Source organism: Leptopilina heterotoma, unplaced genomic scaffold, assembly GCF_015476425.1.
Source record: "Leptopilina heterotoma isolate Lh14 unplaced genomic scaffold, ASM1547642v1 Lhet_54, whole genome shotgun sequence".
NCBI classification, from domain to species: Eukaryota; Metazoa; Arthropoda; class Insecta; order Hymenoptera; family Figitidae; genus Leptopilina; species Leptopilina heterotoma.
In genome coordinates this window covers 5,814,213-5,839,165 of record NW_025111118.1, presented here as the reverse complement: position 1 = coordinate 5,839,165, position 24,953 = coordinate 5,814,213, and the positions used below count along the sequence as shown (strand labels likewise).

The following is a 24,953-nucleotide window of genomic DNA, read 5'->3' as shown; positions in this document are numbered from 1 at the left end:
GATAGTGGTCTTCAATTTTTTTAAAATTTTATTTTGGAGTCGATTTTGAAAATTAGGCCTTTTTTTATAATGAAAGGACTTTTCTGTTACAGAAGAGTTTTTTTTCCAAAACACGACTGTATTTTGAAACTGTTCAGAATTCATTTCTGTTTGTGAGGAACAGGATATGAGGCCAAAGATATAACAGAAAAAATTAGACAATATTTCTAAATGCAATATTATTCTATTTATTTTCCAAAAAGTCGTGTTGAGACATTTGTTTGTTTATTGTTTTTTTTCCTTTTATTAAAATCGCAGTTTATGCAAATAAACAATATTTCTCTTTGAATTCTAGGAAGCCCACTGCAAATATACTCCCTCTTTCTCTTTATTTCGTTGCCAGTTTAAAATTAATAAAACTAATTATTCTAATTGTAAATTATTTCTACACAACATGAATATTGTCTGATTTATTTTCTGATTGAATTCGTGTTTTTTCTATTATATTATACATCACACGCTTTTTAATAGTATATACTTTTTGTCTTCTATAAAAACATTATAAATGTTACATTGACTTTACAATTTTACATAATATAGAACACATTGATATTTATAATAATAAATTATTCGGTATCATTCTTTGCTCTTTTTGTTTCTTGTACTATTGGAATGACATTTATTATTCTGAAGACAGGAACACTATTTTGTTATTTATAAAATTTGTTATACATGTTTATTTGTTTTATCAGGTATTTAGACTTCTGCTATAAATTATCACTCGAATGCTACTTTTTCGTTTGATTTTTTCTCAAAAACATCTGCAGAGAGTTTAATTTAAATACATTTGTAAAAATGTGCATTTTAATTATAGCAATGATTGAACATTTTTTTAATAACAAAAATCAACTTAGGCTTCCTAGTAATTTTTTATGAATAAATTTTTGTATCAAACTTATGTAAGTTTGCTAACAGTTGTTGATAAAATTTCTAATAAAAACTTCAGACTTACAATAAGTTTGATGCAAATTATTTTATATGATACAATATTTATTTTATAAATATATTTTTTTAAAAGAATGAGCCCTTTTTAAGTTGTGACAAACATAAAAAAAAATAAATAGTTTAATATTTTTAAAAATTTCTTCATTTGAAACTCAATATTTATTTTAAATGCATTTAAAGTCCAAAAGAATGAACCAACTATAGAGAAATTCCCCACAAAATTGATTTATATATAAATAATGTATTATTTCCTTAAGTACATTGGATTAAAAAAAAAACTATTCGAGAGTACAAAGACACAAATTTTATAAAATTACCCATCTTTGTAAATTAATTTCACTTGTCCGTAATATTGGAATCTACATTGACCTTATAAATTAATTCATTTGTTTTTCTTCTAAAAAAAAAAATTACTTGCAACAAAATATTTTACATCAAAAGTTTGTCTGTTGATAAATTTTCAGTTTTCTATTTTTTACAATATTATTTTCTACCCCATTGAACAATTTCTTATGAAAATAGGATTTTTTCTACAATTATTAAATAGAGTAAATAAAAAATTATTAATATCTCCATTTATGGTGAAATTTCAATGTGTGACTATTTTACATTCTTTACCTTTAAATATCTAAATATTGATTATTTGTCTTTACAAAATTTACGTTTCGTATTTTTTTTCGAAATAATTTTCAAGAAAGCAAAATTTTAAACTTTGTCAAGTTCACATTTATAATCACAGTTTAGAAGAAAATATTTTCGTATTCAATTTTTTTTTTATATAATTTCTTAATTAATAATTTAAAAAAGAAAAAATTCGTATGGATAAAAAAATTTTGAAAAATAATATTGTCTTTTTCAATTGTCGATCATAAAGGTTGTGAACTTTATTTGATGTTATTTTTAAGTATCATAGTCCTTCGAAAATTGTTTTTTGGAAAAACTTAGATTTAAAATAATTTGTTGTAACCTTACAAGATTATATTATAAGCGATTAAAATAAATAATTAGAATGTTAAATATTGTAACGTGGGGTTAAAGATCATTTTTTTGTGTGTGTGTGTACACTTCATGCCTATTTGGTCATTGAAAATACAAAATGAATGTGTGGTTTGGTTTCCCAAATGAGAACTAGAAAAAAATGATTCTAAAATTTCCTTCACATAAATTGATCTTAAATACAAGTTGAAAATTCTATGCCAAAAGTTAGTCTACAGAGAATAGAGAATTTTCTTCTTTTTTTCCTTGCAATAAAATTAATTTCCAATAGGAGGCACTTATTCGCATTACAATAGTATAAAATTAACCTATCTATGTACAGAAAAAAGTCTATCCTAAAAAACAAGACGAGGGAAATGATTCGAAATAATAGAGAAATTGAGGAATTAAAGGAGATAAAAAAACGTTGAATTCCCCATTTTTTTTCTATATTAAATTTCGATATTTTTTCTCTCGTCTAAATCTTGATTTCGACTGCATTGAAATAAGCGATCTTCGGCTTTTTAAATTGCGTCTGCGTTCGTAAATTTTTTATGTACAAGAGTTGATGGTGAACGTGCCACCTTGAGCCGCTAGTCAGATAACTCTCAGAAGTAAAGAAAAAAGAAATTTACAGGAAATTAAAAGGAGTCATCTAGAAAAAAAACATCGAAGAAAAGGACGGTTTTTTTTTTGTTTCTTGCACCTTCGATTATAATATATAAATAGTATAAGTCAATTTTCTAGGTTTTGTTTGAGATTTTTTTGTTTTCAATTCTTCACAGCCGAGAAATGGGTTCACCCCAAAATGGAACACAATGATTCTATTTTTTTTATGAAATGATGTTGATAAATGACAATTGTTCAGTATTGTCAATTTAAAGTTCCAATTAACTTCTTCCAAGTTTCCTTTTTCTTGGATATTGTTTATATTTATCCTGTGGAAGATCCAATGGCACGTTTGGAAAAAAAAGCGAGGAGTCAGGTCCATATGAGCTGATGAATAAAAATGGGCGAGGATATTAATGATAAAAATGTTTCTCGGCCGTAACTCGGACGCGGAAATATTTTCCAGTCACCTAATAATGTGACGAGATCATTCAATTGAAGCGTAGGGTTTTCGTAGACTTAATTCAGTCGCTGCTATTGTTTCACCCTTAACATAATAGTCGGCAGCCTCTTTTCTTTTGACTCCATTTTCGCTTGTGCCATTTGGAATTTTACCATTTGAAATTCCATTGCTTGTGACTGTTGTTGTTGGTGTTGTTGTTGTTGATGATGATGATGATAATTTTGATGCTAAAAGTTTAGCTGCCCTGAGACTTCTCTTTTGGGCGTAGCTCTGTTGGTAGAATTCGTTAAAGAGGAAGAAGAACATGACTGCGTGTAGTCCAATCCACCAAACGAATGCTTTTGGATAATTGCAGTCGATGAAGAGAAGTTGGAAGGCATGCATCATGATGAATACAAATTGCAACATTTGGAGAGCGGTTAGATATTTCTTCCACCAAAGATAGGGTTGTACTCTGGGACCCAATGCGGCTAGAAGGTAGTACGAGTACATGATGATATGAACGAACGTGTTCAAAAGGCCGAAGAAAGTTGAATGACCGCCTAAAACAAGAAAGAAGCAGGAAATTATTTTGAGTTTTGTCCGAAACAAATCTTATCAGTTACACTCTGAAGAAATGCCTTCCTGGGTACATAAACGATAATTTGTTTTCGATTATTTTTGAAAACAATTTTGTACCATTACGTTTGAACTTAAAATCTTTTGTAGAATTTAGATTTTTAGAAGTAAAAATTTGTCTAAGTAGTACGAATTGTTAAAAGAAGAAGAAAATAGAAGCAAACAGATTAGTTCTACATTAACAATCCGTAATGCAAAAATCTTTTTTATTCATTTTTATCAAGCCCATCATAACCCAAACCCAAAGAGAAAGATCCTATCCGTAAGGATGTTTAGATGCATCTACAAAAGGCGAAAATTCTTTTTCTATTTTTAAATTTTTATGACTTTCAAGACAAGTTCTAAAAGATCATCTTTTTACTGTTTCGATAACTTTTCTTGAAACTAATCAAAAATCAAAAAAGAATGTTCGCATTTTGTACGTGCATCCAAATATTCTTACGGATGGAATCTTTCTCTTCATCAAAATCTGTCAAAAATAATTACTTTCTTTTAAATTTTACTGTTGCTTTTCATCATCACCCTTTTATTATTCACATTAAAACAATTATCATAATTCTAGAACAAACAACAAATTCTTAAAAGCATAATTCTTTTCTTCAAAATTAGCAGAAAGTTCCTACGAATCTTCAACTTTAAAGCAGCTTTGAATTTTTTATGATTGACAAATGATTTCGGTGTTCTAAAATAAATATTTTGGATTTGAAAAATTAGAAAAGTAAATATGTAAAAGTTGCAAAACTAAAAGCAAAAATTAAAATAGATAACTATTATTTATCATACCTGGAGTAAATTTAACGCCAAACCACACTGACATTGGCATACATCCGTGATGAATAACATGAAGTGTGGACACATGACTGTTCTTCTTTCTCAAAACGAAGAATATCTGTAAGATACAATATTATTGTCAATCAAATATTTAATAAACCTAATTTTATATATTTTACTTGATGCAAAAATTGAAAAAGGTTTTTCTCTATCAGTAAAGAATGTGCAGAAAACTTGTAAATCATTAGGAGATTAATTTTTTTTTGTTATCTCAATTAATAATGCAAATTGACATTTTGCTTTTGATATGTTATTTGTCTTTTAATATTTATAAATTTTTTTTTATATTTTATTTCATTAAAATAATACAATGATTTACATAATCTGTGAATCATTTGTACAAAGAGCATATCGAGTATTATATAAAAAGTTATTTAGAATTTATAAACTGTTCATGTTCACGTGTATATGAAAAGTCAAGTTTAAAGAATGATCGTTTAAAGTTTAAATTTTAATGGACATGTGTAAAATGATTTATAAAAAATGCAATAATTGTATTTGGTTACTGATAACGAATCCCTTTAAGAGTTAACCGGTTTGGAGAAGATTGACAAATGCAATTATTTTTGTGTGCGCTTCTTCCTGTTTCTCACGAATTCGTTATCATATTGAGGAAACTTTTTCGTAAAAAAAGTTATTCCTTTTTTTGACCATTTTGTTACACATTACTGCATTTTGCTTTTAGTGAATAATTTTTTTTTTAATACTGTACATGATATCTTGAGAATTTCAATGCAATTTGTATGATTATTAAAAAGTGAAGAAAAATGAATACATAACAAGGGGCAAGGGAAATGAAATTATTGTTAACCTTCAAAGATATATGTGTATACTTGAAGGTATCATTGAAATACAAGTATTTTTTTTATCACTTGAAATTCTTTTCCTTACTTTAAACATTTGTGTATGTTTTGTGGGAAAAAGAAGGCAATCAGCATACAAATAATGCTTTAACTTTATTATTAAGGGCCTAATTATGATTATGGTATTCAAAATAACTGTGTATAAAATCATCAGTTCTCTAAAATATAAGATTTTTTTTTACTGTTTGTTACCGAATTCTTTTTGATAATTTTGTGGTACAAAAATTTGCATTGAATATTTTTTTTAAATAAGTAGAGAAAAATTAATACTCACCGTGTCCATAAATTCAGTAAATTTAGAGAAATAATACCACCAGCAAGCGTGAACCATCTATAAATAATTAAAAACTTTAAAATTGGTAATTAAAAATTGATAAATTCGATGAGTTAGAAAAACACAAAAAAAAAGAATAACATAAATGATATTTGAAAAATTTTAAGCGTGCGGATTTTAAACAAATTTTCCCCCAATGATTTTTACTATTTGAACTAACTATTTTTGCTATTTTAGTAAATATTATAATTATTTTTGAAATATAGAAATAAGAAAATAAATTTTCTTGTCAGAATAGTAAAAAAAATGTAAACAATTAGTTTCGACTCCCAGAAGACTATATGCTAGAAAAAATAAATGCATTATTCTGTTGGTGATGTGCGTGACTAATATTTATATGTGTTGTCGTGTCAGGTACTTTATAGTATATAAAATATACGTTATCAATTGAAATTCTAATATTGTGGTCATCCATACAAATTGTATAAGTAATAAAATATGATGCCCACTATGTTCAAATATAATGTCGTGAGTCAGTAAATTCTAGAAATAGAGAAGCTAAAAATTCATATTCTGTATACATACCGCAGCATGTTATGTGGTGTTAATTGCATCAGGCAACTGTCTAACTACTTTTTTTTATTAGCATATCCAAAATATAAAGGTGTACGACTATTTTAGAAAAAAGAATTTCTAAAATGTTTATTACTTTTTTTACGGCAGGCAAAACTCTCTTATAAGAATTTTTTCCTTTTCAATACCCATATTATATTAATTATTGGAAAAACTTTGAAAAAATGTCCAAGAAGAAGATGAAGTAAAAACTCAGAAGATGCGAATATCAAATTTAATTTCTCATTACGCTATAAACTTACTGTCAGTAATGTAAATAATGCTCGAGTCATTTAAATGCAATTGGTATTCAGGTACTATTGACTTAAAATCAACGAGAGAATCGACAGAATGACGTCTAAAGTTACAATCTTTAGGTACTTGGGATTTTGTGCGCGTTTAAATTGCACATATAAATCGGGTAAACAAAGGAAGCTCTTTTTCACGAGAGTGACGTAGTTAGAAAAAAAAATACCTCAATAATGGCAATTAATCAAAGAAAGACATGAATGTGACGTTCAAAAGTAATATATGATGAGGAAGAAAATTCTCGATTGTTCTTCTTGACTTCAGTATTCTCGAAAGTACTAGAAAGAAACTTGGGGTTAGAAAAATGGTAATTGTACGAAATGTAAGAACCAAATTATTTTTATTCTTAAATAATCAAGATTTACATGGAAGGTAAAGGCATTTGTAATTTCCACAATCGAATTATGTTTACAGAAGACTGTAAAAGTTGTAAAACATTTAAATATAATAAAAACAAAATTCCCACGTAGAACCCATCACAATTTTTTGAGAATTTATTTAACGAGGATAAAAATTCCCTTTTTGTTTCAGATCTGTGAGTGATCGAAATTTCTAAAATCGTAAATATTTTTTTCTGGCCCGAAGATGAATGCAAAAATACGGATCTAAAATGGAAGTCGGTAATGGATGAAAACTGTAAGTTTTTATATTTTTAAAAATTTGTTTTTATTTATTATTTATTTTACTCTATATTGTTATCTGTTTTGAACGTCAAGTATTTGTTATATATCTAAACGTTTAGTAGAATTTACATTTCCTTGATATATTTAATCGACACGTGTTGGAAATAATTTCGCGTAATAAGATGTAATAATCAGTGTTGCTAACCTGGAAAACCTGGAAATGTCAGGGAATTTTGATCGAAATCCTGGAAAATTGTTGTTTTTTTTAAAGTTATTGTGTTTATTCTTGAAATCTGATTTCACTTAAATATTTAAAATTAATTAAATTTTAAAAGAATTGCGTTTGCAATTTTCATAAGTAGATATGAACTTGAAAAGATTTTGATTTAAAATTTTGTAAAATTTCAATTTTAAATGAATTTAATTAGAAATATAAAAAAACTTAGTTTTAAAAACTAAAATTCTTCTGAAATTAGTTAAAATTTTTTTAATATACATTTAATTGATTATTAAAAATACTGGAATTTTTGAAGAATTTTATTTAAAAACACCAAAACAAATTGAATTTTGATAAGCAATTACAAATGATTGCAGAAATTCAATTATTTTCAAAAATATTAGAATTTTTAACAGGAATTAAATTATTTTCAAATATTTGAATAATTCAATTATTTACATAAATAATTCTTCGAAAGAATTCAATTATGTCGATAAATAACAAAATTATTCCCGAAAATCCAATTTTTTTGAGGCATTTTAATAAAATTCTAGGCAAAATTCAATTATTTTTATAATTAACAATATTCATCACAAGAATAAATTCAATTATTTTTAAAACTAATACATTTCTTCTTGAAAAGTCAATTATTTAAAAAAATTCTAATAAAATCTATTTGTAAAATTGAAAAATTTGAACCAACGGAATAAAATTTCCAAACAGAATTCAATTATTTAAAAAAATTTTTGTAAAAATCATCGTAAGAATTCAATTATTTTCATGAATAATAGAAAATTCTCAGGAATTCAATTATTTAAAAATTTTAATAAAATTCTTTGCAAAGAATTATGTTTAAAAATTCACAAAAATTCTCGTCTTTAAAAAAAAATTATCCTCCGAAATTCAATTAGTTTCAAAACTTTTAATAAAATTCTTGGCAGAATTTCAATTATTTTTAATACAATTTTCATCAAATTTCTAAAAAAATGCAATTATTCTTAAAAATTTTATTAAAATTTGTCAAGAGAATTCAATTATTTAAAAATTGGTTAATTTCAAAATTGAAAATTTGAATTTGTTGAAAATTCAATTTTAAGAAACATTTAATTGTTTAATAAAATATTTATTTTTATATTTAAATAATTTAATTCTCGTACAATTTTTTAATAAATATTGATCTAAAAATTAATTTCAAATTAAAATCTTTGAAAATTTCAACTTTTCATACTTTTAATTAAAAATTCTATAGAATTAATTTTTCTCAATAAGTTTAAAGGAATTTTTTTTAATTATTTGAAGTTTTTAATTTCTAATATATTTAATTGAAGAATGTCAGAATAATCGAAATTTCGTAAAATTAAATTGTAAGCAAAAGAATTTGAAAATTCACAAAGAACTTTTACAAAAATTATTAAAAATAATTGACTTAAAGAAGAGTTCTAGTTGAAAATATTAGAAATGAATAATCGTTAATGATGAAAATAATTTTTGAAGAAGTTCCAGTAACAAAGTAGCAGGTTTTAATTATTATATGTTATTGATGTTTTCGAATAATTTTCGTTTTAAAAATCTGGAAAAGTTAAATGGTTAAATTTCAATTAGAATATTGAACTTTTAAGCTCGCTTTTAAGTGTTAAATAGTAAGTGTCGCAGAAATAATCAAGGAGTTGTTGATTGCATAGTTATGAATATATAGTTTAGCATTTTACGTTACTACATCATTAATTTGATGAAGCATAAAAACTCTATACTCTCTATAACTACAAGTGGCATGTAGTGTTTATATTATGTCTAATAAACATTGGCTGATGGTAATACCTTCACCTAGTTCCTATAGACGAGAAGAAATTATTCTACTGTAATGCAACGAAAAAAAAAATCAGGAAAGTGTTATCCACTCTCATCATTGTATTCTATCGAGAAGGAGAAAAAAATTCTTTTAAAAGAGGACATGAATCAAGATTTTTCTTTGCCCCCAAGCAATCTAATTTATCTTGCAATAATTTTTGTTTCAACAATTTCTAACTATATAGAAAACTAGGTTCATGTTTATTATTCGTTTTTTTTCGAATTATTACATCAGACTATTTTGAAAATATTCTATTATTTTCTGGTTTATGTCAATTTTTTCGAAATATAAACAATTATGTCGTTAGACATTTTTGGTGGATACTAAATCATAATGTTTAAATTATGCCACTTAAGGGTATGTGAATTAGTTTCTTGATCGTAAAAAAAATTTTCCAGTCGAAGTTCTTAATAGTCGTATAATAAAATTGGAAAATGTTAATGAGAGTCTCATTATGTTATTGAGAAATTAAACTCGTGTCTAGTATCTAACGGGAAAAGGAAATAGATCTAAATTTTTGTTTATCAAATTGGGAAAATTGTATTAATGGTTTTCTCTGTTTTACTTCTTCTTCTCCTTATATTTTCTGAATAGTTTTTCCCCCTTGATTTTGATTTTCAAAAATCATGATCAAAATTTCTATTCATACAAAACATGAATTTATTTATCCTGATCTACATCATATATAATTAGCATTCAAATTTATTATTTTTATAAAATGCATGCAATTTGGGCAAATATTTTATGAGTGAGTAGCATGGGTAAAAAAAGTTATTTTGAGATGCATTACTAGAATAAACCCACCCTTAGTACTTGGGGTCGGTCGCTGTAGTCTACTGGCTGACACCTTAGAGAATACTCCCCGTTCAGCCATCCGGACATTCCTATCTGCAACCACAACCGTCCAAAAGGCCATTGCCAATCAGATTCAAGAAAAAATTTAAAAAAAAAAACAAAAAAAAATCATAACCATCACCTTATTGCATTTCAACCATCTACCAAACCTTAAAGTATATCATATATTTTACAGCACCGTTTATTTAAAGTTTAAAGAAAATAAAAACGTCATTTCTCTGTACAATTTATATATTAAAAAATTATCTGTATATTGTTATTTTTTAAATTTGTATTGTGTTGTGTACGCGAAAATGCAAAACATACACATACACCTGGTATTTGTCTCTTGGACGAGGTCGTTTCGGCATCGAGGTGATGTAAAGAGAATTTCACGTGCGAACGTAACATACGTAATAAATTATACGTTACACACGAAACGCACCAAGTATGATTATGTTCAACGTTCTTGTTTTTTCTAATAGACGAAAAAAAAGAGAAAAAAAAAATTGTTAAACATGTTGCATCAAGTTTTGTGTTATATTGTTTCAAAATAAATTATATTTTTATGCTGAAATAATTCTATTTTTGACGGAGAAAATAATAGAAAGAGGCGCGTGATTTTTTTACGGAAATTTTTAATCGGTTAACATTTATTTGACCTGAATATTAGTATCTTTAATTTGCCTTTGACCTAAATGAGAATTGAAATTGTTTTTTTCACCTGATTCTTCTTTAACCTATTTTTTATTGAGTTAATACTTACACTAAAAAAAAAAAATTAATTGATTCAAATAACCGATTAATTGACTATTATCAATTAAATATTTACTTGAATCAAATAATATTTATTGGAGTCAATTAAATGGTATTTGAACCAATAATTTCAGTATTTGAAGCAAATATGAACTGAACCATTTAATTGACTCCAATAAATATTATTTGATTCAATTAAATATTTAATTGATAATAGTCAATTAATCGGTTATTTGAATCGAGTAAATTTTTTTTTTCAGTGTAAGCAAAGAATTATTTATTTATTTATCTTTAATTCAGGATGTCTACTAACCGGGAAATAGCCGGGAAATAAATTTGACCTGAAAAAACAGGGAATAAGTCAGGAATTTTATGCCAAACCGGAAATTTTTTTACCAAATTAAAAATAGTTTTATTATTTTAATTTGTTTTTAAAAAATCGCTTTTTATTTCAATTTTTATAGATATTTATACTGTTCTCTAAATTTGAATTAGTTCAAAATAATTAATTTGATAGTAAAAAATAAGTTACTGATTGAAATATAGTATGTAAATAAATTTTTAAAAAATGATCGAATTAATAGAAATTTTGTGAAATACAATTGAAAATAATTCAATTTGTTAAAGAATTTCATTAAAAACTTTTTAACAAATAGAATTTTCAAAGTATTTTAATCTTATAATTGATAAATAATTGAATTTTATAAAGAGTCAGATTCTAATGTATTTATGTTTCTTAGTGCGAAGATTAATAATTAAAATTTTTATTAGTTAATTTCAAAAAAGATACACACTTAAATTTTTTTAATAAAATTGAATTTTAACAAAGTTTTTTTGAAAATTGTGAAAAATAATATTTTTGAAATTTTTCAATTCTATTGTTTCAAGATAATTGAATTTTTATAAACAAATAATTGAAAATTTTGGAAATAATTTAAATTTCTTTACATACTATTAAAAATAATTAACTTCTTTTAAAGAATTTTATGTTTTTTTCGAAAATAATCAAGAGAAGTTAGTCACTGTAATTATAATTTTATTTTAAAAAATTTCTTCGCAATATATTCAATTATTTTCACAACTAGTACAACTCCAGGGTGTCTACTAACCGGGAAATAACCGGGAATTTTATTTGACCGGGAAAAACCGGGAATTAGCCGGGAATTTTATACCGAACCGGGAATTTTTTCACAAAAATTAAAAAAGTTTTATTATTTTAATTTGTTTTTAAAAAATCAATTTTTATTTCAATTTTTATAGATATTTATACTGTTCTCTAAATTTAAGTTAGTTAAAAATAATTAATTTGATGATAAAAAATCAGTTACCAATTCAAATATATTATGTAAATAAATTTAAAAAAAATTATGGAGTTAATAGAAATATTGTGAAATTCGACTGAAAATATGTAATTAAATTTGTTAAAGAAATTCATTAGAAACTTTTTAACAAATAGAATTTTCAAAGTATTTTAATTTAATAATTGATTAATAATTGAATATTATAAAGAGTAAAATTCTAATGTATTCATGTTTCTTACTGCGAAGATTAATAATTAAAATTTTTATTAGTTAATTTAAAAAAATATACATACTTAAAATTGTTTAATGAAATTGAACTTTCGCAAAATTTTTTTTAAATCTAAAAAATAAAATTGTTGTAATTTTTCAATTCTATTGTTTCAAGATAATTGAATTTTTCTAAACAAATCATTGAAATTTTTTTACTTTTTTTGAAAAATAATTGAATTTTTTAAAAGAATTTTATTTAAATTTTTTGAAAATAATCAAGGGAAGTTAGTGACCATAATTATAATTTTATTTTTAAAATTTTAAGTCCCTCTTACAGTTTTAAATCAATTTTTTGCTTCTAAAAATTATACTATTCTATTATTATTTAATAATTATAATTATTGAACTTCTCTTAAATTGTTATCATTTTAAATTTCTGAATGTTCAAATAAATGATATTTATTTATTTCTTGAGCAAATTAAATGTTTATTACATATTAAGTAAATAATTAATTATTGCTGCTTATTGTTTTCAAAAATTTTAATAAAATTCTTCACAAAAATTAAATTATTTTCATAAATAATAGCATTCTTTGGAAGGATTCAATTATTTTTATAAATAGTAAAATTCTTTGCAGAAGTTCAATTATTATCAATGTAATTTTAATAAAATTGAAAAATCCAATTTTCAATTATAATTATAAAGAGACAAGATTATTATTTTTAAAAACTTGAAAAAATTCTTTGTTTAATTCAAGTATTTTCCAAGTTTTTAATTAAAATTATTGAAAAAAACATTATTTTCAGAAAATTTAATGATTTATTTATGTTTAAAATCAAATTTAAATTTACATTTGATAAGAAAAAAAACCGGGAAAAAATTAGGATATAGCCGGGAAAAACCGGGAAATAACCGGGAATTTTGTTAAACGAAAATAGTAGACACCCTGAACTCGTTGCAGAATTTAAATTATTTTTAATACAATTTTTATCAAATTCCTCGAAAGATGTAATTATTCTTAAAAATTTTATTAAAGTTCATCGAAAGAATTCAATTGTTTCTAGAAACTGAAAAAAAATCTTCACAAGAATTCAATTATTTTCATAAATTTCCATAAAATTCTAAAAAAAAAACAATTCAATTATTTTCAAAAGTAATAAAATTCTTCGTTAAAATTCAATTATTTAAAATTTTTTTTTTAAATTCTCCTGAAAATTTCAATTATCTTTATAAATAATTAAATTGTTCTTCACAATTCAATTATTTTCAAAAATTTTAATAAATTTCTACTCAAACATTTAATTATTTTCATAAATTTTATGACATTTTCATTCATTGAAAGGATTCAATTATTTTTATAAATAGTAAAATTTTTTGCAGAAATTCATTTTAATAAAATAGAATTAATCAAATTTTCAATTATAATTATGAACAGACAAGATTATTTTAAAAAGTTGAAAAAATTCTTTGTTTAATTCAATTATTTTACAAATTTTTAATTAAAATTATTAAAAAAAACATTATTTTCAAAAATTTAAAGAAATTTGTCAAAAGAATTTAATTATTCATAAAAACTAATAAAAAATTTGGAAGACATTTGTAGATTTATTTATGTTCGAAATGAAATAAATTTAAATTTGATGAGAAAAAAAACCGGGAAAAATTTTAGGACAAAGCCGAGAAAAACAGGGAAATAACCGGGAATTTTGTTGAACGAAAATAGTAGATACCCTGTAATTATTTTAATTAAATTTACTTTCTTAATTTTAATTAGTAAAAATATTTACTAATTTGAATTAGTGATTGACTTTTTGCTTTTGAATTAGTAAAATTTACTAATAAATTAGTAGAATTTACTAATAAATTAGTAAAATTTACTAATAAATTAGTAAAATTTACTAAGAAATTAGTAGAATTTACTAATAAATTAGTAAAATTTACTACTAAAATTAGTTGAAATTACTATTTATTAATAAAATTTACTAAGGAATTAGTTGAAATTGCTATCTATTAGTAAAATTTACAAATTCAAAAGCAAAAAGTCAGTTACTAATTCAAATTAATAAAGATTTTTACTAATTCAATTTTAGAGAGTGAGAAAAAATTAATTTTGTTATCTTATAAAATTCAAGTGAAGTAGTTTTATTTTTTTTTAAATTAGACTACATTTGTTTTTTTTTTAAAACTTGAATATAGAGATGTAAGTCGTTACTAATCTTAAGAATTCAAGATCAATTGACATATCTAGTGTTTACATACGAAATTAAGTGGTTTTTTTCAACGGCAAAAACTTGACGATTTAATTAATTTTGCAAATATTATTTTATGATTATTACCGGCTTAAAAAATATGAATTTTAATTCTAAAGGAATGTTTGTTTTCATCATCTAAAGCAATTTCTCTTTTAGAACCTTGAATTTAGATTTTTGTTCTTCAATACTCAAAAAAATTAACACCTTCGAATTCCTGTGACGATTTCTAAAAATTTTTATTTCCTTCATAAAATAGATCTATAAAATAGAAATTTTTCTCAAATCATTAACATTTTTATCGGCGCATTTGAAATGTGAATAAAAAATCGATTTTAATTTTATAAAAAATTTGCAAATAGATTTCTATTTGCAAATTTTTTTTTAGCGTATATGAGAAATGACGTTTTTGAAATAAATAATAATTAGAGGGGAAAAAATACAAGGGCTATAATATTAATAATTTGCTATCAATAAGTACTACATTTTGTAAATCTAACTAAATTGTATAGTAATGTGGAAGTAGGTTGAATTAAAAATAGTAAAAGAAAGGATTAAATTTAGAATTTTGTTTAATTTAATCATTTTTAAAAGAATCGGTTAAATAAATTAAGTTAATAAATAAATTAAATAGTAAATCAAATATTAATTTATTCATTTTCATTTATAATTTCTAATACTTCCACATTACTATATTTTATAGTAAATTTGTTAGTCTAATCATTCAAAGTTACAAGAATTTTTTCACGCATGAATTCAAAAATTTTATTTCTTTTTAAAATAATTTTTTATTAGTTTTTATTATGGAAGCAATCAACTATTTTAAAATTTATTCTTTAATAGTATTTTTTTTGTTAATTTTATAACTTTTTTTCATTTTGTAATCTTAAAAGTAACATTTTACAATAAAATGAAATTTTAATATTTAATCAGTTTTGAAAAACATATTTTATTGCTTTTTGATTATATTTTCTAATTTCCAGCAATATATCATTAGAAAAAGAGAATAGTTGTTAAATAAATTGATTCATAATGAGCAGATGTTAATTATTTTGTCAGAGTTGATGTTCTTAAAAACTTTTCTTTTTAGAAAAATTTTTTTTTTTTTTTTTAATTTTTAAACTGAGTTTTTATTTCTTGAATCAAAGGCATTTATTTCTGCGATTATTTAACTTGTTTGCGCAAAATAAAAAATCCAATCTATCATTAAAGAAAAATGTTAAATAATTATAATCTTTTTATATTCGACAAATAAATATAGAATTCATGCGCGAAAAAACGAAAATAAGTAGCTGAAAGAATGGTAAAGAGATTAAAAAAACCAAAAATCGAAATTGCAATTTGGAGTAAATAGAAGCTGGATCATGAATAATACTATCAATAAATACAGCAATCCAATATAAATAAGGGTCCCAGCCGTGCAGGTAGATGTTCGTCGGTAGTGAATCTCGTTGGTGAATCGTTGTTTTCTTTTATTATGTAGAGTCGAGGCGCGTCTCCTGCGAAATGAATACAAATTTTGCTTACCCTCACTGCACTATGGCTGCGGGTATAATCCACTGGTTGACAGCGAAAGCTGTATTGTCTCCACCAGCCACCCATCAGGCACTGCATCCCCCAAAATTTATATTATTTGCCCTTTTTTTTTTGACATTTTTATTACAAAAAAAAAACTTTACCCAAATAGAGTCATCAAACTCGTAAACGTACAATTAGAAAATTTTCAAAATTTAGTCTTTAAACCAAATCTGTCTAGGTATATTCATCATTATCAACTTTTTTTTAGTCCCACGATGAATTTTTTAGAAATTTTTGTCTCGAATCTTTCATAAATTTTGATCGCGACTCTAATTATGCAAGCATAAACAAATTGAACGCGTTGAGAATTTTAAATTCTTGCAACTAAGAGGAAAAATCGTGACTTCTTTATATGTACAGACTGAATTTCTTCTGTTATAAATTCTTGGAGTGATTTTTTTTTCGAGCATTAAGTAGATTTGTATAACGAGTTATTTGTAAAAATTTCTATTTATATTTATCATTACTATTACTATGATAATTTTGACAATTTTAGACGTAGTTTGATGACCCGAATGGAAAGAATTATTCTGCTAAAATTTGGTTATAATTTTTTTTAAATTGGGTAAGTAGTATTTAAGTACATTTGGTACATTTGGTACAAATTGATGGTTGAAATTTTTAATTGGTGTATAGTAGAAAAGAAAAAAAAATGATTTAATGGAATAGTTGGGTCCTACCTCATAAAAAAGCCACGCTGAGAATATGACTTGAAATAAATTATAAAATATTAGGACATTTTGAAGTTGAAAGGGCTTCCTGTTTTCCATTAGTTTTGGTCCTAGAACTTTAACTGTGTATATGTAGGAGAGACAAATAGCCAATGTTGGGAAGGGAGAACTCATCAGAAACCAACCAGCTGTCCTTGAATCTGAAAAAAAAGTTAAAATTAGACTCATTTTTTCAAATTTTGGTTGAAATGGTGCGAAAATGGTGATGTTGGTCAAGTTTTTCGTAAAATAGAAGAGATATTTTTGTTTTTTTGTTAGCATTCGCTTGTTTGTTAACTAAACAAAGTGCCACTGCCATTTTTTTCCAATTGGATTGAGTTTTAGTTCGATTTCTGAATTATCGACTCTTTTTCTATTTTTACCACTGTCGGTAAATAAGTTTCCTATTAAAGATGTTTTCTGATATTTTTTCTAATTTTTTTCTAAAATTTTTTCTATATTCTTTTCTATGAAGAAAATTTGATTCTTCTGAATGGAAATTTACTTCTTTTGAATGAAAAACAAAAGTTCGTTGCACTAATTTTTCCTTGTATGTAAATTACACTCTTTTTGAAAAAAAAATTCGGTTATAAAAATGATTTGCGTAAACCTTGAAAGTTTCTCCTCTACTTTATTTTGACCTTGCAATTTGGTACAATCTCCTCTCTTAATTCTCTTCTCAGAACAATTTTCAATTGCATATCAGGTGTGTAAAGCAAGTACCTATCAATTCTCGCAATTTTTATAAACTACAAAAGGAGACCAGACCCTTTTATATTTCTTGTCATTATTTTACAATGATTTCTCGAGAATCATTATATAGAACTCATATGTTAAAGGATTAACGCATTTAAGGGCGAATATTATAATTAAATTAAAAAAAAAAATAAAATAAAACTAAAAGAGAAAGAAAACACTGTAAATAATAATGAAAGAAGGATATTTAACCATTCAAGGTGTGGTCTTCTGTTAAAAAGTCTCAAGGATAAACCCGTTAATAAAAACCCGAAAGGACCTTGTCAGCGAGAGCAATGCTCTTTCTCATATACATATATACACATAAAACTATTGTGAGATTTTCTATTTTGAAAATAATTACAATTGTCGGTTTTCTTTGGAAATGAAAAAAATTGTACAAAATCAGTACAGATTTTGAGGGAAAAAATATTTTTTTTCTTTTTTGTCTTTCTTCACTGAATTTTATTTTCTACTGAATAAAAAATTGATTATCGTCTAAACCAGAAACGAATTAATTACAGGGTTGCCACAAGTCAGGGAATTCAGGGAAAAGTCAGGGATTTTTTATTAAAAGTACTGGAAAAAAATTTAAGTTTTAGAATTTATAAGAAAATTCTGAATTTTGCTGTCTTTTTTGTTTCCCTCACAAACTATGAAATTGACAAGAATTTTAATACAAAACTTTCAATTTTTTCTGTTTCTGACAATAATTTCTTTTTAAATAACTTAATTCTTCAAGAACTATCATAAAATTATTACTTAGAAATTATTTAATGAATAATTTTACTTAAAAATTTTCAAAATTAATTAGATTTCAAAAGAGTTGCGTTTAAAATCTGCATAAATAGATAAACTTCAAAGGCTTCAATATGAAATTTTAAAAAATTTCAATTTTTAATGAATTTAAATAGAAATTTTAAAAACAACTGATTACAGAAATTTAATTATTTTCAAATATTTATAAACATTCTCGTCAAAATTTCAATTATTTTTATAAATAATACAATTCTTCTCCGTAATTCAATTATTTTCAAAAAATTTAATAAAATTCTTGGAAAAATTTCAATTATTTTCATAAATTTTCCTCATTTCAATTATTTTTAATATCTATTATTTTAATAAAATTTCCAAAAGAATTCAATTATTTAAACGAAATTTTAATAAAAATTTCACAGGAATAGTTCTGAGAAATTCAATTATTTCGCAAAATTTAAACAAAATTCTTTTAAAAATTCTATTATTTAAAAAAATTTTGACAAGATTTAGTTAATAAAATTTCAATTTTAATAAAATTTTTCTATTCAATTCAAATATTTTCAATACAATTCTTCTTAAGAATTCAATTATTTTCACAAATAATACATTTTTTTATGGGAATTGAATTATTTGGAAAAAATTTGAATAAAATTCTTCGTAAGAAATCAATTATTTTCATAAATAATAAAATTTTTCTCGAGAATTCAATTATTTCAAAAATTTTGATAAAATGCTTTATAAATTTGAAAAATTATAATAAAATTGACTATAGAATACAATTATTTTCGTAAAATATAAAATTCCTTATAGGAATTACAATTTTACTGTCAAAAAAGTTTGTAAAAATCTTCGAAATAATTCAATTATTTTCTTAAAAAATAAAATTCTTCTCAAGAATTCAATTTTTTTCAAAAATGAAACTTTTCACAAGAATTCAATTATTTAAAAAAAAAAATTAATAAAATTCTTTGTCAGATTTCAATTATTTTAATATAAAATTTTTAATTTTTTAATTTTTTAATGAAATTTTGTCGATAGAATTTAATTATTTTTAAAATGTTATAAAAAATTCTGAGAAATTCAATTATTTAAAAAATTTGAATAAAATTCTTCACAAGAAATTAATTAATATCATAAATAATAATATTTTTCTCCGGAATTCAATTATTTTCACAAATGAAATTTTTCACAGGAATTGAATTCTTTAAAAATTTTTTTAATAAAATTCGTTGCAAGAATTAAATTACTTTTATAAATAACAATATTTATAGCAGAGTTTCAATTATTTTTTATGTACAATTTTACATAAACTGATTGAAAATTGCATTTATTCTTTATATCTAATTTTTTTTAAATTCGCCGGAAGAATTCAATTATTTTTAGAATTTTTTTATAAATTTCTTCAAAAAAAAATTCAATTTTAAGAAATATTCAATTATTTAATACATTATTTATTTTTGCATTTAAATAATTGAATTCTCGAAAAATTTTCTAATAAAAATTGATTAAAAATGAATTTCACTTAAAATTTTTAATTATAATTGAATATTAAAAGCATCATAGCGTGAATTTTTTATAAATAAGTGAATTTTGAAAAGGGTTCAAAAATTAAAATCTTTGAAAATTTAAATTTATAGTTGCAATTTCAGGGTGGCCGCTGGACCGGGAAACCGGGAAAACCGGGAAATGACAGTGAATTTTTTTGGACAGGGAAAAACCGGGAAATGACAGTGAATTTTGATCTTGACCGGGATTTTGGAATTTTTTTTTTAAAAACACACATTACTTTGTGAGAAAAAATAGAAATATTTATTTTAAGATTTAGGTATTAACTATATTTCATTAAAAAAGATTGAATGATCTTCTATAAAATCTATTTATATTTTGTCAGAGAATTTTATAAAAAGTACTAAAAAATATTCAATTTCTAGAATTTATAAGAAAATTATGAATTTTGCTGTCCAACGTAACAGACTTAGAAAAAGAAAATATTAAATTTAATTTTAAATTCTTTCTATTTCTAACAATAATTAAACAAAATATAATTTTAATTAAATTTGTCAAAAAAATTTCAAAGAGAAAAAATTTCACATCCTATAAAATAATGAAAAATAAATCATTTTAAAAATTTTTTGCAATTAATATTATAACAAAACAAATAAGAATTATTAAAAATTTGAACTAATTAGAACAAAAGTGATACGAAATTTATAAAAATGAATTTTTGAATAATAAATAAAGTAAATAAAAATAAATAAAATTTCTTTTCTTAGAAAAGAAATTTTAAAAAACCGTATTTTTCATTAATATCAATTAGTTTTTTTACAATTATTCATAAGCAAATTTTTCGATTTTTTTGAATGTTAAATTAATATCATACTAATATTATTATAGATTGAATTTTAAAAAATTTCAAATTGAAGTTTTAGAAAAGTTAAATTTTAAAAGATTTTAATTAAAAATTCTGAATAATTTAGTCTTTAAAAATATTTTTATTCACATTTTCTCAAATTAGTTATGTTTTTAAATATGTAATATTTAATTGAAAAATTTTCAAATTAATCAAAATTTCATGAAATTGTCTTGTAAACAAGTGGATTTTAGAAATATTTTAGTTATTTTTAGAATATAATTGAATTGAAATTTTGAAAATAATTTTTAATAAGTTGCAGTAGCAATTCTTAAAAATTATTCAAATTTAAAGGATTTGAAATTTGAATTTTTTTTTGAAATTTGAATACCTTCTATATGGAAAAATAATGGATAATAATTAAATATTTATTTAAAAAAATCTATTTAAGTTCAAAATTATTTTTAGAGTAAACTAAAATATTTTTAGGGTTTGGGAAAAAGTCAAAGTTTTGTCTAAAAATCAGGAAATTCTTTCAATCTTTCATGGAATAATTTATTTTCAGAGTTATTATTTATGACCGGGAAAAATAATTTATGACCGGGAATGGACCGGGAAATGACCGTGAATTTTTTTTTACAAAAAAAGTGGCCACCCTGTGCAATATTCTTATAATATAAAATAATGATTTTATCACTTTGTCATTTAAAAAAAAGAACTCCATCAAAATATGTCAATAGTAAAAATAATAATAATATTAATATTATAACAAAAATGAAGAAAATAATAAAATAATTTTTCTAAATAAGTTTTACGAAACATAAATTTTTTTTAACGTCATGATGCTTATTGCGATTATCAAAAATGCTAAACTATATCGTTTTGCGACATCTTATATTTTAAAAATATTTTTAAAAAAACAAAATAAATAAATACATAGTCGAAAGTTTTCTAGAAAAACAAATAACGTTTTTTTATCAGCTACATGCGTCAATTTAGCGGAAAATTTAAAACTTGAACAATGAATAAATATTTTATTTTTTCAATATAATGATAAAGAAAATAAACACGCTGAATGTAAGGCTAGAAAATAATTATTATTGATGAAAAAACAGGAAAATTGAAGTTGAAAACTTATTTTATCTATAATTAAAAACTAAACTATTGTACGCACATATTTTTCTTTATATAATTCTTTTTTTTTTTTTTTTGAGTTATTAGCATGACAATTTGTGTGTTTTTCTTTAAAAAAGAAGAGCTGGTTTAAAAAAAAGAGAACAATAAATATAAAAATTAAATAAAAAGAAAAGAGAATATATCGTATTTCTTAGGAATATTAATTAAATATTTGAAGTAGTTTCCGTTCTTTTAAATATATGAAACAGGAAAAAATCCTGTTCAACAAAAATCTATGTACAAATATTTTAAAGTGTAATGTTATGCAAAGTTTTTTTTCTATTTTTGCGTAATTTTTGACAAAGATTAACCGATGACAAGATCCCATTAGGACTCAGTTTTTTTGAACTCGAATTTAAAAGTACTGTGTATTGATTGTTTTAAAAGCAAGCGGAAAAGAATTATATTCCTTCCTTGAATTGTAAGCACACTTAATTAGTGAATTTTGAAATTGAATTAATTATTCAATATAAAATTTTTATGAGACTACGTCAGTTGGTACACTAATTACTGACGTCGTCCTTTTTTTTTTTTAAATCAAAATTAGCATTTAAATCAAAATTACTTTTCATTTGCATTGAAATTTATTTTCACGATTTATTAAAATTGCTCGTGCGTTAATTTAAATTTTCGAAAAAAATCATTCAGTTTACAAAGTATATCTCATTAACTTAAATCATATAAATAATCATTATGATTTAAAATTATTATCATGAGGAAAATCATGAAATTATCCTCATTGTCAATTAATTAGACGATAAAATATTTTAAAAATCCAGTTGATCAAGATTTATTGAACCAACAGGAAGGTCGCACTCACGGAGTAACCGACCTTCTGTTACCTTCAAACTATCGCGACTTCCCTTTCCTTTACTTGCAATGAATATAAAGAGAGACAGAAAAAAAGTATCACAGATAAAAAAATAAGTGAATGCAAAAAAATTTTGCTGAAAAAAAATTATTATAGGAATAAAAAATTTGTAATTAATTTATTATAAGAATAGAAGTTGTAATTAATTTATAGTTAACTAATTATTAATTATATCGTCTATAATTATCTTAATAATGATTAATTGCTGTGCAATAATTAATTAATAACAAATTAATTTATTATTAGTTGATGAATAATTAAACTCTAATTAAGTAATTATTAATTATATAATTAGTTTGTGCTGTTGATAAATAATTAACTAATTATTAATTAATTTGCACTGTTAATATTTAATTTACTAATTAGTTTATAAATTTTAATTAGTAAAAATGTTTACTAAGAATTAATGAGTGACTTTTTGGTTTTTTTTCTTTAAGTACCTTTCTTTGGAGCCTGTTGCTATTTTTTTTTTTATTTATTTATAAGTTATAATTATTACAGGGCTCGAACTAGGTCCGTAAATTTGCTTCAAGTCCGTGAAAGTCCGTTTTAAAAAAAAGGTCCGTAAAGTTCGTAATTTGATTGAGAAGAAACGAAAAGTTCGTAAATTGTACGATACAATTTGGAGAATTTTAGAGAAATTAAAATTTTTTTTTAGAGAAAAAAAACAAATGATTGCAGAAATTCAATTATCCTCAAAATGTTTTAAAATTTCTTGACAAAATTTGAATTATCTTTGGAAATAAAAAAATTCTTCTCCGAAATTAAATTATTTTCAAAAATTTTCCTCAATCAATGATTTTAAAAATTTACTAATTTTAATAAAAATGTCCTAAAGAATTCAATTATTTAAAAAAAATTTAATAAAATTCTACACAAACCTTTAATTATTTTTATAAATAAAATAATAAAAATTTCACAGGAATTCAATTATTTGCAAATTTTTTTATAAATTTTTTCACAATAATTCAATTATTTTCATAAAATAATAAAAAATTTTACAGAAATTAAATTATTTACAAATTTTTCATAAATTTCTCCGCAATCATTGAATTATTTTCGTAACTAATAAAATTTTTTACAGGGATTCAATTATTTTCGTCAATAATAAAATTCTTTTTAGGAATTCAATTATTTTCATAAATAATAAAACTCTTTGCAGAATTTCAATTATTCTCAATACAATTTTAATTGAATTCCTTGAAAAATGGCATTATTCTTAAAAATTTTAACGCAATTCTTCGAAAAAATTCAATTATCTTGATAATATATATAACAAAAATTTTCCCAGAAATTCAATTATTTTCAGGAGTTTTAATAAAAATTTTTGCAAAATTCAATTATTTCCAAAGTAATAAAATTTCTCGTAGTAATTCAATTTTTTGCAGGAATTCAACTATTTTCAAAAGAAATAAAATTCTTCTTGGGAATTCAATTATTTTCAGGAATTAATAAAATTTATTGTAAAAATCAATTATTTTCATAAATAACAAAAGAATTCATTGAGTTATCTTCAAAAGTGGGTAATAAAATTCTTTGCAGAAATTCAATTATTTATAAAAATTTGAAAAAAAATCTCGCTAAAATTTCAATTATATCTTTATAAATCGCAAAATTTTTGGACAAAAAATTCAATTATTTTCAGTACAATTTTAATTGAATTCCTGCAAAGAATTCAATTATTCTTAAAAATTATATTATAGTTCGTCGAAAGAATTCAATTATTCTTAAAAATAATATTAAAATTCGTGGAGAGAATTCAATTATTTAAAAATTTGTTGATAAAACTCTTGATGAGAAATCAATTAAGAAACATTCAATTATCCAATAAATTATTTATTTTCATTGAAATAAATATTTTTATTAAAATTAATATTTTAGAATTAATTTATAATTAAATTTATTAAAGTTTATCAACATTTGGCTTCTGAAAAATTTAGTTGAGCTTTGAAGATATTTTTTTTTCCTTCTGACATTACACTTGACATTAAAATACAAAGTTTGTGTTTTTTTGTATACGTAATATGAAATCAGTTTCTCTTTTCTCTCTCTTTTTTTTCTGTGAAATAACACACGTGAAAAGTAAATATAATGAAAATGAATGAAGTTGCGAATTGATACCTTCATCATAAGTAGACATAATTATTAGGCATTTAATTCTCTATGATTTAGAATTTCTTGGGAAAATGTGTGGCA

General features: G+C 23.0%; 1 protein-coding gene across 4 annotated transcripts in view; it reads right to left on the bottom strand.

Moving 5' to 3' along the window:
• Positions 1-203: 203 nt before the first annotated feature.
• Positions 204-24,953, bottom strand: part of LOC122508542 (elongation of very long chain fatty acids protein AAEL008004) — a 74,720-nt gene continuing 49,970 nt past the window's right edge. For 3 of the 4 annotated variants that reach the window (XM_043621963.1, XM_043621961.1, XM_043621960.1), the window contains exons 3-7: positions 16,837-17,027; positions 10,032-10,115; positions 5,618-5,674; positions 4,433-4,538; positions 204-3,573 (exon numbers count right to left, since the gene is read on the bottom strand). In XM_043621963.1, the coding sequence (XP_043477898.1) occupies positions 3,056-3,573; positions 4,433-4,538; positions 5,618-5,674; positions 10,032-10,115; positions 16,837-17,027 (956 nt within the window). In that variant the 3' untranslated portion in view covers positions 204-3,055. Of the gene's footprint in view, positions 3,574-4,432; positions 4,539-5,617; positions 5,675-10,031; positions 10,116-16,105; positions 16,187-16,836; positions 17,028-24,953 lie in introns of all 4 variants that reach the window. The other variant, XM_043621964.1, reaches the window with a different exon arrangement.